This window comes from Nycticebus coucang, chromosome 6 (assembly GCF_027406575.1).
Source record: "Nycticebus coucang isolate mNycCou1 chromosome 6, mNycCou1.pri, whole genome shotgun sequence".
Taxonomy (NCBI): Eukaryota; Metazoa; Chordata; class Mammalia; order Primates; family Lorisidae; genus Nycticebus; species Nycticebus coucang.
This window is the reverse complement of record NC_069785.1, coordinates 105881425-105896938: the sequence shown is the minus strand read 5'-3', so window position 1 is coordinate 105896938 and position 15514 is coordinate 105881425. Positions and strand designations below refer to the sequence as shown.

The following is a 15514-nucleotide window of genomic DNA, read 5'->3' as shown; positions in this document are numbered from 1 at the left end:
TGTGGTTTTTGGCCGGGGCTAGGTTTGAACCCGCCACCTCCAGCATATGGGACCGCTGCCCTACTCCTTGAGCCACAGGCGCCACCCCCTTTATCATTTTTGATTGAAGTTACTAGAGATTTTACTTTTCTATTTCTCATTAGTCTGGCCAATGTTTTATCTATTTTATTTATTTTTTCAAAAAACCAACTCCTTGATTCATTAATTTTCTGAATGATCCTTTTGTTTTCAATTTCATTGATCTCTGATTTGATTTTGGATATTTCTTTTCTTCTACTGAGTTTAGGCTTAGATTGTTCTTCTTTTCCAATTCCATAAGATGGCTTGTGAGATTGTTGATGCGCTCTCTTCATGTTTTTCGAATGTAGGCATCTAAAGCAATGAATTTTCCTCTCAAAACTGCTTTTGCAGTATCCCACAGGTTTTGGTAGCTTGTGTCTTCATTGTTGTTATGCTCAAGGAAGTTAATGATTTCCTGTTTTATTTCTTCCTGCACCCATCTGTTATTCAACAGAAGATTGTTTAATTTCCATGCCTTTGTGTGGGGTTGAGCGTTTTTGTTAGAGTTGAGTTCCACCTTTAGTGCCTTATGGTCTGAGAAGATACAAGGTAAAATTTCAGTTCTTTTGATTCTGTTGATAATTGTTTTGTGTCCCAGGATATGATCAATTTTGGAGAATGTTACATGGGGTGATGAGAAGAATGTATATTCTTTATCTTTGGGATGGAGTGTTCTATATGCGTCTATCAAGCACAGTTGTTCTAGGGTCTCATTTAAATCTCTTATATCTTTGTTTAATTTCTGTTTAGAGGATCTGTCCAGCTCTGTAAGAGGAGTGTTAAAGTCCCCTGTATTATGGTATTATCAGATATCATATTGCTCAGACTGAGTAAGGTCTGTTTCAAGAATCTGGGAGCATTTAAATTGGGCGCATACATATTTAGAATTGAAACGTGTTCTTGTTATATTTTTCCCTTGACCAATATAAAGTGACCATCTTTGTCTTTTTTGACTTTAGTTGCTTTAAATCACATGTATCTGAAAATAAGATTGCAACTCCTCTTTTCTTCTGAATTCCATTTGCCTGAATAATTGTCTTCCGACCCTTGACTCGGAGTTTTAATTTTCTTTTGAAGCCAGGTGCAGACAGCAAATGGATGGCTTGTGTTTTTTAATCTAGTCAGCCAATCTATGTCTCTTCAATGGGGAATTCAAGCCATTAACATTTATTGAGATAATTGATAAGTGTGGTAGTATTCTATTCGTCTTATTTTGTGAGAGTCCATTGATTAGTTTTATCTTTTGCATCAGTGTGGAGGTTAGGTTCTGTCCTTTAATTTCTGAGTTCTCACTTTGCTGCTGATCCATTGTGATGGTCAGTGTGTAGAACAGGTTGAAGTATTTCCTGTAGAGCTGGTCTTGTGGCGAATTTCCTCAATGTTTGTATATCCGTAAATGATTTGATTTCTCCATCAATTTTAAAGCTTAGCTTAGCAGAGTACAGAATTCTGGGCTGGAAATTGTTCTGTTTAAGTAGATTAAAGGTAGATGACCATTGTCTTCTTGCTTGGAAAGTTTCATTAGAGAAGTCTGCAGTCACTCTGATGGATTTGCACCTGTAGGTCAACTGGCGCTTACTCCTGGCAGCTTGCAGAATCTTTTCTTTTGTCTTGACTTTGGACAGGTTTATCACAATGTGTCTTGGAGAAGCTCGGTTAGAGTTGAGGCGACCTGGGTGAATATTTTATGAGGAGGAGTTCCCAAGCAATTGAAGCAGTATCAAAAATATACTACTGGGACCTGATCAAACTAAAAAGCTTCTGCACAGCCAAGAACATAGTAAGTAAAGCAAGGAGACAGTCCTCAGAATGGGGGAAAATATTTGCAGGTTATACGTCCGATAAAGATCTAATAAGAAGAATCCACAGAGAACTCAAACATATTAACAAGAAATGAGCACGTGATCCCATCTCAGGGTGGGCAAGGGACTTGAAGAGAAACTTCTCTAAAGACAGAAGCACGATCTACAAACACATGAAAAAAAGCTCATCATCCTTAATCATCAGAGAAATGTAAATCAAAACTACCTAACCCCAGTAAGAGTAGCCCACATAACAAAATCCCAAAACCAGAGATGTTGGCGTCGATGTAGAGAAAAGGGCACACTTCTACACTGCTGGTGGGAATGCACACTAATATGTTCCTTCTGCAAGGATGTTTGGAGCATACTTAGAGACCTAAAAATAGACCTGCCATTCGATCCTATAATTCCTTTACTAGGTTTATACCCAGAAGACCAAAAATCACAATATAACAAAGACATCTGTACCAGAATGTTTATTGCAGCCCAATTCATAATTGCTAAGTCATGGAAGAAGCCCATGTGTCCATCGACCTATGAATGGACTAGCAAATTGTGGTACATGTATACCATGGAATATTATACAGCCTTAAAGAAAGATGGAGACTTTACCTCTTTTATGTTTACATGGATGGAGCTGGAACATATTCTTCTTAGCAAAGTATCTCAGGAATGGAACAAAAACTATCCAATGTACTCAGCCCTACTATAAAGCTAAATTATAGCTTTCACATGAAGGCTATAACCCAACTATAGCACAAGACTATGAGGAAAGGACCAAGGAAGGGGAAGGGATGGGTAAGGTTAGGGTAGAGGGAGGGTAATGGGTGGGGCCACACCTACATGCATCTTAGAATGGGTACAGGTGAAACTTACTAAAGGCAGAATACAAATGTCTACATACAATAACTAAGAAAATGCCATGAAGGCTACATTGAACAGTTTGATGAGAATATTTCAGATTGTATATGAAACCAGCACATTGTACCCCTTGATTGCACTAATGTATACAGCTATGATTTAACAATAAAAAAAAAAGAAAAAGGAAAAACAAAACAAAACTTTACAAAAACAGTCTGGTCAATTGTTTTTGGATTCCTGCTCTCTTTTCTTGTATGTTCTTATCTAACACTTTTATTTTAAATTTGAACAGATGCAAAGGATGTATTCTAACTTACTATAAAAACTGACATTTAAAAATAAGACTGAAATAGCATTTAAAGGTAGCTAATGGAATCTAAATATCATAATAATTTGACACCTTCCAAAAGAGTTGGATATTTTACAGTTTTTTTCTCTTGAAAATCTATCTGCCTCACCTCACTTGATCACCTTAACATTCTTTTCTGCAACAACAAAAAGCATAAATTTTAATCATTTTTACTTCCTGTGACTGAGGCATATCTGAATATTATAAACAGTTATTCTGGTGCAGTGTCTGTGGCTCAGTAAGTAGGGCATGGGCCCCATATACCTAGAGTGGCAGGTTTGAACCCGGCCCTGGCCAAACTGCAACAAAAAAATAGCCAGGCATTGTGGCAAGTGCCTATAGTTCCAGCTACAGAGGAGGCTGAGGCAAGAGAATCATCTAAGCCTAGGAGTTGGAGGTTGCTGTGAGCTGTGATGCCACAGCACTCTACCAAGGGCGATAAAGTGAGACTTGTCTCTAACAAAAAAAAAAAAAGCTATTCTGGATTGAGTAATCATAATTATTGTTAGTGTCCCAACTTATTAAAACATTTTAAATGTACATTATGAAACATAATTGTTAAACATAAAATCATAATGGAAATGCATCTCTTGGTGTGATTAATAGGACTCTACTGAATGGAGGCATATGGTCTCTGTAGTGACTACTTAACTCTGCCACTGCAGTGTGAAAGCGCCACAGGCAGTATGTAAAGGATTGGGCATGATTTTATATCCCCTCCATGGATTTATACTATATTCATGACTGAATACTACCTATTGTTTAATTGAGACAGGGTTCCGCATTAGTTCTGCTCTTACTTTTGTTTTTGTAGGTAAAAGAACTGGGAGACCCTGCTCAAACAAGCAGTGGGGAATGGAAGGCAGTTTCCTAGAGCAGAGCACTCCTCCCTCAGCCCTGAACATGGTGTCCAATCCCGACACTCAATGTTATTTCTAAGGCCTCACCAGTTGATACCTTTGTGAGTTCCTCTCTCCTTCAATTTCAAGACCTTGAGGAATTGAAAACACCAGACTTGCAAAAGGATTTGTTACCCTTTGTCTTTTTGTTTGTTACCGCTAATGTTTAATGTTCAGGATAGGTGAGAGGAAATTGTCCCCCTGCCATCAGAATTCCCAGTTGTAGCAAAGAGGACATGTGGAAGTTAATTCCTGGAACACTATCTGTGCATCACCTGGAATGTCCTTGTGTTGCCCCAGGGATCCACACCCTTCTTCCTCCTGGCCCCAGTGTGAGGATCACTACTGTAAACATTTAGACCCCCCTTTGTGGGTTCCAGCCCTAACCTAGAAACCAACCCCTGGGATGAGGGGCATGCACACTTCCCCAATACTTCTCTCTTTAGAGATTTAGGGGATTCCAAATCCTGGCTAAGGGCCGTGCTACAGTTGAGGGCTGCAGAGGAAGACAGATTCAACTCCGGACCAGGGTTCGAGTAGCATTTGCCTCTGGGGAATTTCGAAAGCAACTACAGGGTGTGATAAACCCCAGTGACCCCCCTCCTCCAACTACTTCTCATGACCTTGGGGCAGGGCCAAAATGATCTGCTGGTGACCCACACCCCAACCTCAAATAGATCATTCCAACCCAGTTATGGCCTTTAAAAGTATCATTATATGTGCCCTGCCTAGGGGAATATCTAGAGCAGTGGGCAGAAAACTATAGCTTGTCATCTGGGGGGTTTGGTAGAGAGAGGGGTTTTTGCTAATTTGTTCAGGCTAGTCTCGAACTTCTGGCCCCAAGTGATCCTCCTGACTTGGCTTCCCAAAGTGCTGGGCTTAAGAGGTGTGAGCCACCACACCTACCTGTTTTTGTATACGAACTACAAACTGTCATTTATATTTTTAAATTGTTAGAAAAAACTATTTTGTAGGAGGCACCCATAGCTCAGTGGTTAGGGCACCAGCAACATACACCGTGGCTGGAGGATTCGAACCCTGCCCAGGCCAACTAAAACCATGATGACAACTGCAACAACAACAAAAACAAAACAGGTGTTGTGGTGGGCACCTGTAGTCCCAGCTACTTGGGAGGCTGAGGCAAGAGAATTGCTTAAACCCAAGTTTGAGGTTGCTGTGAGCTGTGAAGCCACAGACACTCTACCAACGGTGACATAGTGAGACTCTTATCTCAAAAACAAAAACAAAACCTATTTTGTAACATTTGAAAATCATTTGAAGCTCAAATTTCAATGTCCATGTAAAATGTTTATTAGAACACAATCATGCCCAATCCTTTACACACTCGGCGCTTTCACACTGCAGGGGCGGAGTCAAGTAGTAACTACAGAGACCATATAGCTCATAAAGCCAAAAATATTTACTACCTGATCTTTTACAGAAAGTTAGTTGAACTGTGTGCTCTGGAGTTCAGACAGGGTCAGTCATGAAGCCTGCGCTGGAGGGCAGCTGGGTTTCCTTTAGGTCTAGACCTGGAGCCAGGCCTCCTTTGAGTTCTGGAAGGGCGTGTGGCTTTACTTTTACAAAAGGGTGAGAAGGAAGGAGGAAAGATTCTGACCGGACACCACTGAGCCCAGACTGGCTGGCAGGGATCTTTGTCTCGTCCCCAGCTGTTTGCTGGTTTCTCTTCTCAGTGAAGTGGGCAGGTAGTCTCGTAAGACCAGCCTGTGGGCTGAAGAGGCTAGGGCCAGGGGCCGCAGGGAGGCTGAAGGGAAATGGAGCCCAGAGGAGGCGCCAGGACCCAGCAGGAAGGGGCGCAAGGGCAGCAAGAAGCTGGATCAGTTACAGCTGAGAGACCTGGGGAAAAGGAAGACTCCTGGGTTGGACTTTACACCGGGAACCCCAGTCACTACTCCGGGCCAGTCCCAACCTCTCTAGGCACCCGTGGGGACCCCCTTCGCGCCAAGTCTCCGGTGAAGATGCTATAAAAGTAAGGAAAAGTCCCTGCTTGCCTCCTGCAGGTAAAGAACAGAGTCCTCTATGCCTCCGACTGTGGTGAGAAGGGCCGCTGGCTTCTTTTTTTTTTTTTTTTTTTTTTTGGCCAGGGCTGGGTTTGAACCCGCCACCTCTGGTATATGGGACCGGGGCCCTACTCCTTGAGCCACAGGCGCCGCCCAGGGCCGCTGGCTTCTTTGGTATTTCTAGGCTCAGGAGCCACCTCGGCAGTGGGACATGGACACCCCTGCCCCCTGCTCCTCTGCTCATGAGAGACGCCCACCTCAGAGACCGCTGACCAGTAAGGCAGGTCATCCCTGTCCGATGCCAGCGCGCAGAGCCCCAGGGCCTCGACAGGACAGTGCCCTGCCCCCCTTCCCCGGGTCGGGCGTCAGACTCTCGAGGCCCTTCTCGAGCGACGCTTCCCCAGTAGGCCGGCGCCCCGTCCCCGGAGTACCTGAGAGGCTCGCGGTCAGCGCGGGGGCGCCCGGCAGCCAAGCGGCGGCGCAGAGAAGCAGCAGGACGGCCCCCATCGCGGCGGCGGGACACTAGCTCCCAGGACTGTGGCGGTAGGCCGAGGGCGGGGCGGGGCGGGGCGGGGCGGGGCGGGGCGGCCGCCGGGCAGCGGGACTCCGGGACGCCGACCCTCGGTCCCTGCCACCGCCTTCCTCCGCCCCTCCCTGCCTCCCACATAACTCCCTGGCCTCCTTTCCGGTAGGAAGGGCTCGCTGGACAGCCCGGTCTGGAGGGGACCTCGCTCTGCCCAGTCTGACTGGCAGCGACGGGCGGGGGTGGCGGCGGGGAGGTGGCAGGCTGACCTCTTCCTCTCTCAGGCTGCCCCCACCCTGCCCCCATCTCCCATGTCGTCCCTCCCCACCTGCCCATCCCCCTGTCCTCATTAACCGCATTCCCCTGGATGTCGCTTCTACCTTGTAATGAATTTACAACTAGAAAAAGTAGACAACTTTGTGAGTTGTTCCTCTCGCCTTCCGACAGGCATTTTGGTTCCTCAGCTGAGGAAGCCACGTGGCAGCTGTGGCCATTCCCTCTATTTGGCAAAGCTGAAGGTATTATGTAAAGGTTTGGGTGTGAGAGAACAGAATGAGGCGCACTTCAGACTAAGGAGACCTTCTTAAGAAAGAAAAGGAAGGTCGCCTCTGCCTGCACAGAGCCCCAGGGGACAGGTTCTTAACTTATGTCATCACACTGCTAAGCGCCATGTTGCTGAGTCCCCATTTTACAGATGGGAAAACTGTGGCCCCAATAGTAGGTGGCAGCCTCCCCATTCTGTGTCCAGACCAACACACCTACGGAATGCTCGTGCTCTGTTGCAGCCCAAGGATCTGAGCTCTCTCCACCTTCCTCTAAATCAGGCATCCTCAAACTTTTAAAACAGGGGGCCCATTCACTGTCCCTCAGACCGCTGGAGGGCCGGACTATAGTTTAGAAAAAAAAAAAAAAAACAAATTCCTATGCACACTGCACATATCTTATTTTGAAAAAACAAAACGGGAACAAATACAATTCACACTGCTTCATGTGGCCCGCCGGCCACAGTTTGAGGACACCTGCTCTAAATGTTGTGGGGGAAAAGCCCAATAGAGAGAACAAACCTGCAAACAGCATATTTAAGAGGAATAGGGTTTTATTCAGCTGGTGGAGCTAGGGCAAATCAAAAAATTTCAAAATGGCTGCACTCTATGACTGGCTTGGTTTTTCCCTTTTTATTTCCAGCCAAAAAGTCACTGGTCAGTTTGAATCAAGCTGGAGAAGGAAATGTTCTATTCCAGCCTCCACAGAACTACAGGATTTCACAGAATTGGAAATTTCCAGGTCCTGGGAAGTTAAGTTTCTACAAATTCCTAAGAGCTAAGTCACCATGAAGAGGGCCCTGAAGGTATATCCTTGGGTCTCCTTGAGAAGACCTCTGTTCTCCTAGACTTTACCCTTCCTGGGTATCCTCTCTTATAAACAAGTGTTTTCTCCCCTGAAGTTCTAACCAAGCCTTTGCTGGGGAACAGAATTTTAAAAGTTGCCGTCTCCTGGTTATTTGACCAAGCAGTCTATGTATTGTCGTGACAGGACTTTGCAGGAGGAATAAGGTAGAGTGTTGGTTGGGTAGATGGCTGTCTGTCGGGTAGATAGGAGGGGGCTGGCTGCATGGATGGCTCCATCCACAGATAGATGGGCAAATGACTTTATGGCTGAATAACTACATGGGTGATTGGATGAAAGGATGGATATCTACATAGGAAGATGGATGGGTACAAGAATGGGTGAATGGGTGGATGTAGGGATGAGTTGCAGATAAGTCTACAACAAGGAGGTTCAACAACCAAATCGGTTTCATTCAGACTGTAAGGTAAACTTGGGCCTCTTGTTAATTCCTTTGTTGACTAGAAGACATCCTGCTTAGCCACCTTGGTATGGGTCCGATAAATCCAGCCTAAAAAATATCCATTGACTGCATGAGAAGGCATTGTTTGTCCACTAGGAAGTCATGGAAAATACCACCATGCCATTGGCCAAGTCCTGAAGATGCTATACCCAGGGCCAAAAAAAGTGTGGAGACTTGCAGAAAAGTCCAGAAGTACGTGTTCCATCACAGACAGGATTTGGGTGAAGTGACGAGATTATGTTGCACAAGTGCAGGGTTGGATCCTATATTTATTTTAAAATGTAATATTTTGTTTATCATGCATTTTTTGCAATAATTTTTAGCTTTTAAAAAATATTGCATTGAGGCTCTGTGTCTGTAGCTCAGAGAGTAGGGCGCCGGCCACATACACCCAGACTGGCAGGTTGGAGCCCTGCCCAGGCCTGCTAAACAACAATGACAACTGCAACCAAAAAATAGCCAGGCGTTGTGGGGGGCACCTGTAGTCCCAGCTACTTGGAAGGCTGAGGCAAGAGAATCTTTTAAGCCTAAGAGTTTGAGGTTGCTGTGAGCTGTGACGGCACATCACTCTACTGAGGGTGACAAAGTGAGACTCTGTCTCAAAAAAAAAAGAAATTGCATTGAAATATTATTTCTCAAGATTCTCGTGACCTTTAATTTTGTGCCTCAGTCATATGCCTCAACTTCCCTTACTCTAGTCCTGGACTCGTGATCGGGCACTAGATTCTGGACTTTTCTGCAAGCCCTGCATTCCTGTGCAGTGGGAGCTTATTTTAGCCGAGCTGCTATAATTCCTGCCTGAGGGTAGGGGCAGGGAGCTCCCAGGGTGAAGTTCTGGATCCCAGAACATGAGCAATTCAGGTCATTTCCTCTCTAGGGCCTCCTTCAGTCTCTCCTTGTTCTCCCATTCTCAGTCTATACTCGTTAGTGTGGCCTGTAGAATCCTGTATGATATATCCATATCATGGTGCTCCTCAGCAGTTTTCAGGTATGATTCCTGTCCTGGGCACAGCCTCCTCAATCCCTCCCTCTACCCCTACTCCTCCCCAGCCACACCTTCCTCACCTCATTCCAAATTCCACCCCAGCTGAATCTCTTCTTCTTGCAAACTTCCTCTTCCTTAATTCCCGAATTAATAATCCACACCACACACTGGCCTATTTAATCCTTTACAACTTTGGAGGGTTTCCAGCAGAGCTGACTGATTTTTTGCTAGTTTGCACTTGCCCAGCTGTTCTCAGGGGTCCTCAAACTGCAGCCTGCGGGCCACATGAGGCTGTGTGATTGTATTTGTTCCTGTTTTGTTTTTTTACTTCAAAATAAGATATGTGCAGTGTGCATAGGAATTTGTTCATAGTTTTTTTTTTAAACTATAGTCCGGCCGTCCGATGGTCTGAGGGACAGTGAATTGGCCCCCTATTTAAAATGTTTGAGGACGCCTGGAAGTGGTCAGTGCTCATGCCATGTTAGAGGTTAAATATTTTGAAAACCTTCTGGTTTTCCCTGTTTCCCTTCCCCTGCTCAGTGATATGGAAGCAGAAGTAGCCCAGAGCTGGTGCCCTAGCATGGAGCCTAGCCCTCTGCAGCAACAACATAAGTGGTGGCAGTATCAGTATTTGTTATATTGCTTATTTAGAATCGGGTGACCTTAAAGGTGATGTTTGAAGGGCTTGTGGTCTTGGATGAGAGAAGTTTGGAGGTGCCATCTTCACCTCTGATGAGTCTTGTGAGCACCTTGAGGAGGTTCTAGAGAGGAACAAAAATGGGTGGATGGTGTTTGTAGCGAGGGAGCGAGGTTTGGAGAGAACAAAGAGAGAGGAACAGCTGGGCCCTGAGGAGATGAGGAGATAGGAGAGGCAAGTACTAGAGAGGACCTCCATCTCCTCACCTCTGCCCCTAAGCAGAACATTCCTGACTTCCCATCCAGGCAATGGGAAGGGCCCTGACTATTTCTGGGTCATGAGTCACTTGGTTCTGAGTGTGGTGATAAGTAGACAGTAAACAAGTATCATTACATGTGCTACCATAAATACTGATAAGGGCTTGGCTGAATGAAAACGGAACCAGGCAGGGCAGGAAGGGTGCCTTGCAGGGTTGCAGCACCAAGCTGCCTGGTACCTGCACACGTTTCCTGAGTACTGGGCTCTCCTTGCCCACCTGCCCACCTGCGGGTCTCCTGAGGGATGCTCAGCCTGCCACTCTGCTGCCTACTGGCCTTCAGTGCTCTCGGCCCGTGACCCATCCTCTGCTCCCCAGCAGACACCTAGATTTCTGTTCTTCAAGGACCAGTTTGAAATACTTTCTCTGAGAAACTCTTTGACCAGTCCCTCTTTTTTTCCCTTCTTTTTTACTTTTTAAACTTGAGGTGAGGACGGCGCCTGCGGCTCAGTGGGTAGGGCGCCGGCCCCGTATACAGAGGGTGGCGGGTTTGAACCTGGCCCAGGCCAAACTGCAACAAAAAAATAGCCAAGCGTTGTGGCGGGTGCCTGTAGTCCCAGCTACTCAGGAGGCTGAGGCAAGAGAATCACTTAAGCCCAGGAGTTGGAGGTTGCTGTGAGCTGTGACGCCACATTACTCAACCGCATGCAATAAAGTGAGACTTTGTCTCTAAAAAAAAAAAAAAAAAAATTGAAGTGAAATTCATATAACATATAATTAATAATTTTAAGATGTTCAATTCAGTTATCCCAGGAACTGCTCTAAATCTTCTTTGATGACATACGAAGTGCTTTGTTAATGAGCAAACAGTTGCGGTTTTTCTCTTTTTTCTTTTTATTCGGGTAAAAATTCACATAATATGAATTACCCATTTTGAAGTGTATAATTCAGTGTTTAGTGCATTTAAGATGTTGTACAACCACCACCTAGCTCTAGTTTCAAAATGTTTTCATCAGCCCTAGAGAATACTCCATGCCCATTAACCAGTCACTCCTCCCACCCCCATCCACTAATCTGCTTTCCTATTTTGTTACCGAAAATCTGGCATTTGGGCTTCTGAGCCACATCAGAAAAAAAGGGAAAAGCAATTCGAAGAGTAGGAAGGTACTCTTTGCAGACAAATGAAGAAAATGGCAGACAGCAGTGTCCAATTCAAATTCCTGCTTCTGAGCAGAAGCACAGAGCTTTTAAAGGTTCTACTTACACAATCCTATCTTGGGGACAAGCTCCTGGCTTTTGCAACAGTCTTATAACCTCCACCCAGATTAATCCTGTGACTTTGCCCATTCTCACTTCAGCACAGAAGATATTGTGACCTCCGCCCAGAGGATCCCTTTGAGCTATTTCCCGTGGCACACACACAAGAAAAACAAGACACTCTCTGTTTCGCCCAGACACCGGCCTGAGGCAGCCATGCAGGTGGTTCCCCAAAAGTTGGGGACACAAAAAATATTTTTGTAAATTTTTTTCAGGCTGTTTCCTCTGCAACAATTTTGGATATTTCATACAAAAGGAATCATACAATAAATGACCTTTTATATCTGCCTCCTTTCACTTAGCATGATGTTTTTGAAAAGCATAAACGGTGGCACCCAGAGAGAAGGCTGCAGAGGAGAGTTCAGGCCAGGTTTATTGAAAGGGGACGGTGACATGGGAGGTGCCTGTGGCTCAGTGAGTAGGGCGCCGGCCCCATATACCGAGACTGGTGGGTTTGAACCTGGCCCTGGCCAAACTATAACAAAAAAACAGCTGGACGTTGTGGCAGACACCAGTAGTCCCAGCTACTCGGGAGGCTGAGGCAAGAAAATCGCCTAAGCCCAAGAGTTGGAGGTTGCTGTGAGCTGTGATGCTACAGCACTCTACTGAGGGCGATAAAGTGAGATGCTGTCTCTAAAAAAAAAACAAAAACAAAAAAAAAACAAAGGGGAGGGTGACCCATCTCGCAGCACAAAGATGGGGCTGTTACTGGCCACTTTTATTTGGGCCTGTGGGGGGTAGGCACATTCCACAGGGTACAGGTCAGGTTAGCATCCTTTGTCTTGAACTTCTGGGGGTTGGGGCTAGCCAGATCCTTTGTGTCTTTGTCTTAGGAGGATAGAAGGAGGAGGGGGAGAGGAAAGGGGTTTGAGTGGGGCTGTGTTAGGCCCCCCAACAGTTTTCTAGGTTCATCCAAATTGTGGCATGCATCAATACTTTACTCCTTTTTGATAGGGCTGAATGTAGGGATCAACCCAAAGAGAATGTTCTGCCCAGGAAGAAATGAATGTGCCAGTCCCAACCCATCTGAACTTTTATATTCCCAGCCACTTTAATCCACTGCTGACTCCTTTCTCAGACTCAACTCGATCATACTCACGGGGAATAAAGGCTGTGTTGCCCACACCGAACTTGGACTCGGTTTCCTTTTGTTCATGTCTCGGAATAATTTCTTATTTTTGGTCTTTAACCTCTTATTTTGGTGCTGAGAAACTGGGATAGGGGGTGGGTGGGTGAGGTAGACAGACCCAAGTGGACAGACTCTTGCTCTGAAGAGACGAAGGGAAACCGACCCCTGCCCAAAATTCATCCATGTAATGGTGAGGTGAACATTAAACGTCTCTTCCCTTTCCCTACTCTGGGCAGAAAATACCCTGGTGGTCTGTGCCTCCTAAATCCTGCTCCAGACACGGACTAACCCCTGTGAGTCAGACTTGCCCGACCAGTGCTTCGTGCGTGGGGACACCTTGCTGTGGGCCTTGACCACTCTTTTCGGGCTGGTTAAAGGTCCTACAGGGACTCCTGGTAACCTCCCCAGCCCCAGCCACTTCCTTCCTCTTCCCCTTTGTAAGTTCCTCTTTTATCCTCTCTTTATTTTCTACCTCCAGTTTCTGATATGGGGCCGCTCAGTCACAGATTGCCCCTTGTTCACCTTTAAGCTGTCTTTTAACTCACCTCAAGCTCCCATGGCTCTACCTCGACCTTGAACCTAAATGCCTTATCTTTTTCTGTAGTACTGCTTGGCCTATGTATAAACGAAACAATGTCCTGAAAACGGCACCTTTGACCTTTCAATCCTCATTGACCTCAACAATTACTGTTAGAGATTGGGCAAATGGTCAGTGATCCCCTACATCATGGCCTTCCGCCCCCTCTGAAACATTCCTTCATGTTGATCTTGTGAACCCTCTCAAATTTTCTTTGGTTGGGCCAAACCAGCCCTCCCCAAGCCCCCTGAATCTCCATTGTCTTCCTTTGACCCAGCAGACAAGCCTCCCCCTTTTGCCCCTCAACCCTCCTCAACCTTCTCCCCACCTGCCTTCAGCCTCTAGTGGGTGATAAAGAAAAGATGACAGACCTATGGGAAAGGAAAGATGGCAGACCCAACTTCCCCACCTCATACTAGATTTGGCCACACCTCATACTAGATCTGACCTTTCACCTCCGGACCACCACAACTTCTATATACCCTCCAAGAAGTTTTGGGAACAGAAGGTATCATCAGGGTTAATGTCCCCTTTTCTGTCTCAGACCTATTCCACATAAGTCAAAAACTAGATTTGTTCTCCATAGATCCCACAAAATACTCTCAAGAATTTAGATATCTAACCCAGTCATATGCTCTGACTTGGCATGATTTATATGTTATCCTCACCTCCACCCTATTAACTTGCATTTTATCTCTCAGTCTGCACCCGATATCCAAAAAAAAAACCCTCCAAAAATCCCCCCCGGGGTCCTCAGATCCCCTAGCAATATCTCATTGACCTGGCCTTCAAGATATGTAGTAACTGAGGAGAGGCCTGTAAGCGGCAGCGCCTCTCAGAGCTTTTGCCATTAGACAAAACCTGGCTACTTCTTGAAACTCCTCTGGTCAGTTCGAAAAAAGAAAATCTCCCCCCTGGGACCATGTTTTAAATGCAGTAGGCTGGTATATTGGGCAAAGAAGTGCCCAAATCTGGGCGGCGCCTGTGGCTCAGTGAGTAGGGCGCTGACTCCATATACCGAGGGTGGCAGGTTCGAACCTGGCCCCGGCCAAACTGCAACAAAAATATAGCCAGGCGTTGTGGCAGGCACCTGTAGTCCCAGCTACTCAGAAGACTGAGGCAAGAGAATTGCTTAAGCCCAAGAGTTTGAGGTTGCTGTGAGCTGTGAGCCACAGCACTCTACTGAGGGCGGCAAAGTGAGACTCTGTCTCTTTAAAAAAAAAAAAAGTGCCCAAATCCAAATCCTCCCCCCCCAAGCCACACCCAACCTGTGGAGGGCCTCACTGGGAAGTCTGACTGGCCAGGTCCTTCTGAGGATCTGGTTTGCAGCCACTCCCAGGAACTGGCTGAATTTTCTGACCTCTTGGGCCTAGCTGCTGAAAAGTGATGATCCCTGGAGAACCAGGATGCCCCTTGGCCTCCTTGGTTATTTCCTATTTTAGGGCCACTAATTATGATCTTTCTAATTCTCAGTTTTGGACCAGTAGTTCTCTGTGTGGTCTTCTGATGTATTGACCAGGCAGTCACCTGAAAAATAACTGCTCGTATCCTCACCTTATGTGGATATCAACCATTTCAGACTGAAGACCCAAGACTGTTCTGTAAACAACACTCCCTTCCACTCCCATTTTTCTTACAGGTGCCCCTCAATCCACAGGAAGCAGTCAAAGAGACACCATACCCATCACCCTGCCTCTTTAGACTAAAAAGACCAGAATGATAGGGCTGAATGTAAGGACCTGTGCAAATAGAACGTCCTGTCCAGGAAGAAATGAATCTGCCAATCTCCACCTTTCCAAACTTTTATATTCCCATCCACCTTAACCTACATGTAGGCTCCTTTCTTGGACTCAACTTGCTTGCACCCAAGTAGAATAAAGGCCATGTTGCCCACATAGAACCTGGACTCTGTTTCATTTTGTTCATGTCTTGGAATAATTTCTTATTTTTGGTCCTTAACCTTTCACTTTTTTTTTTTTTGAGACAAAGTCTCATTTTGTCGCCCTCGGTAGAGTGCTGTGGCGTCAAAGCTCACAGCAACCTCACACTCTTGGGCTTAAGTGATTCTCTTGCCTCAGCCTTCCAAGTAGCTGGCACTACAGGCACACACCACAATGCCCGGCTATTTTTATTTTTTGGTTGTAGTTGTCATTGTTGTTCAGCACGGGCTGGATTCGAACCTGCCAGCTCTGGTGAATGTGGCTGGTGTCCTAGCTGCTGAGCTATAGGCACTGAGCCAACCAAGGTAC

The 15514-nt window shown here is 45.9% G+C and overlaps 1 protein-coding gene across 1 annotated transcript in view; it reads right to left on the bottom strand.

Moving 5' to 3' along the window:
* CTSH (cathepsin H) overlaps positions 1–6577 on the bottom strand; it is a 30010-nt gene extending 23433 nt beyond the window's left edge. The window contains exon 1 of the mRNA XM_053594844.1: positions 6424–6577. Within this exon, the coding sequence (XP_053450819.1) occupies positions 6424–6499 (76 nt within the window). The 5' untranslated portion in view covers positions 6500–6577. The remainder of the gene's footprint in view (positions 1–6423) is intronic.
* Between the last annotated feature and the right edge of the window lie 8937 nt (positions 6578–15514).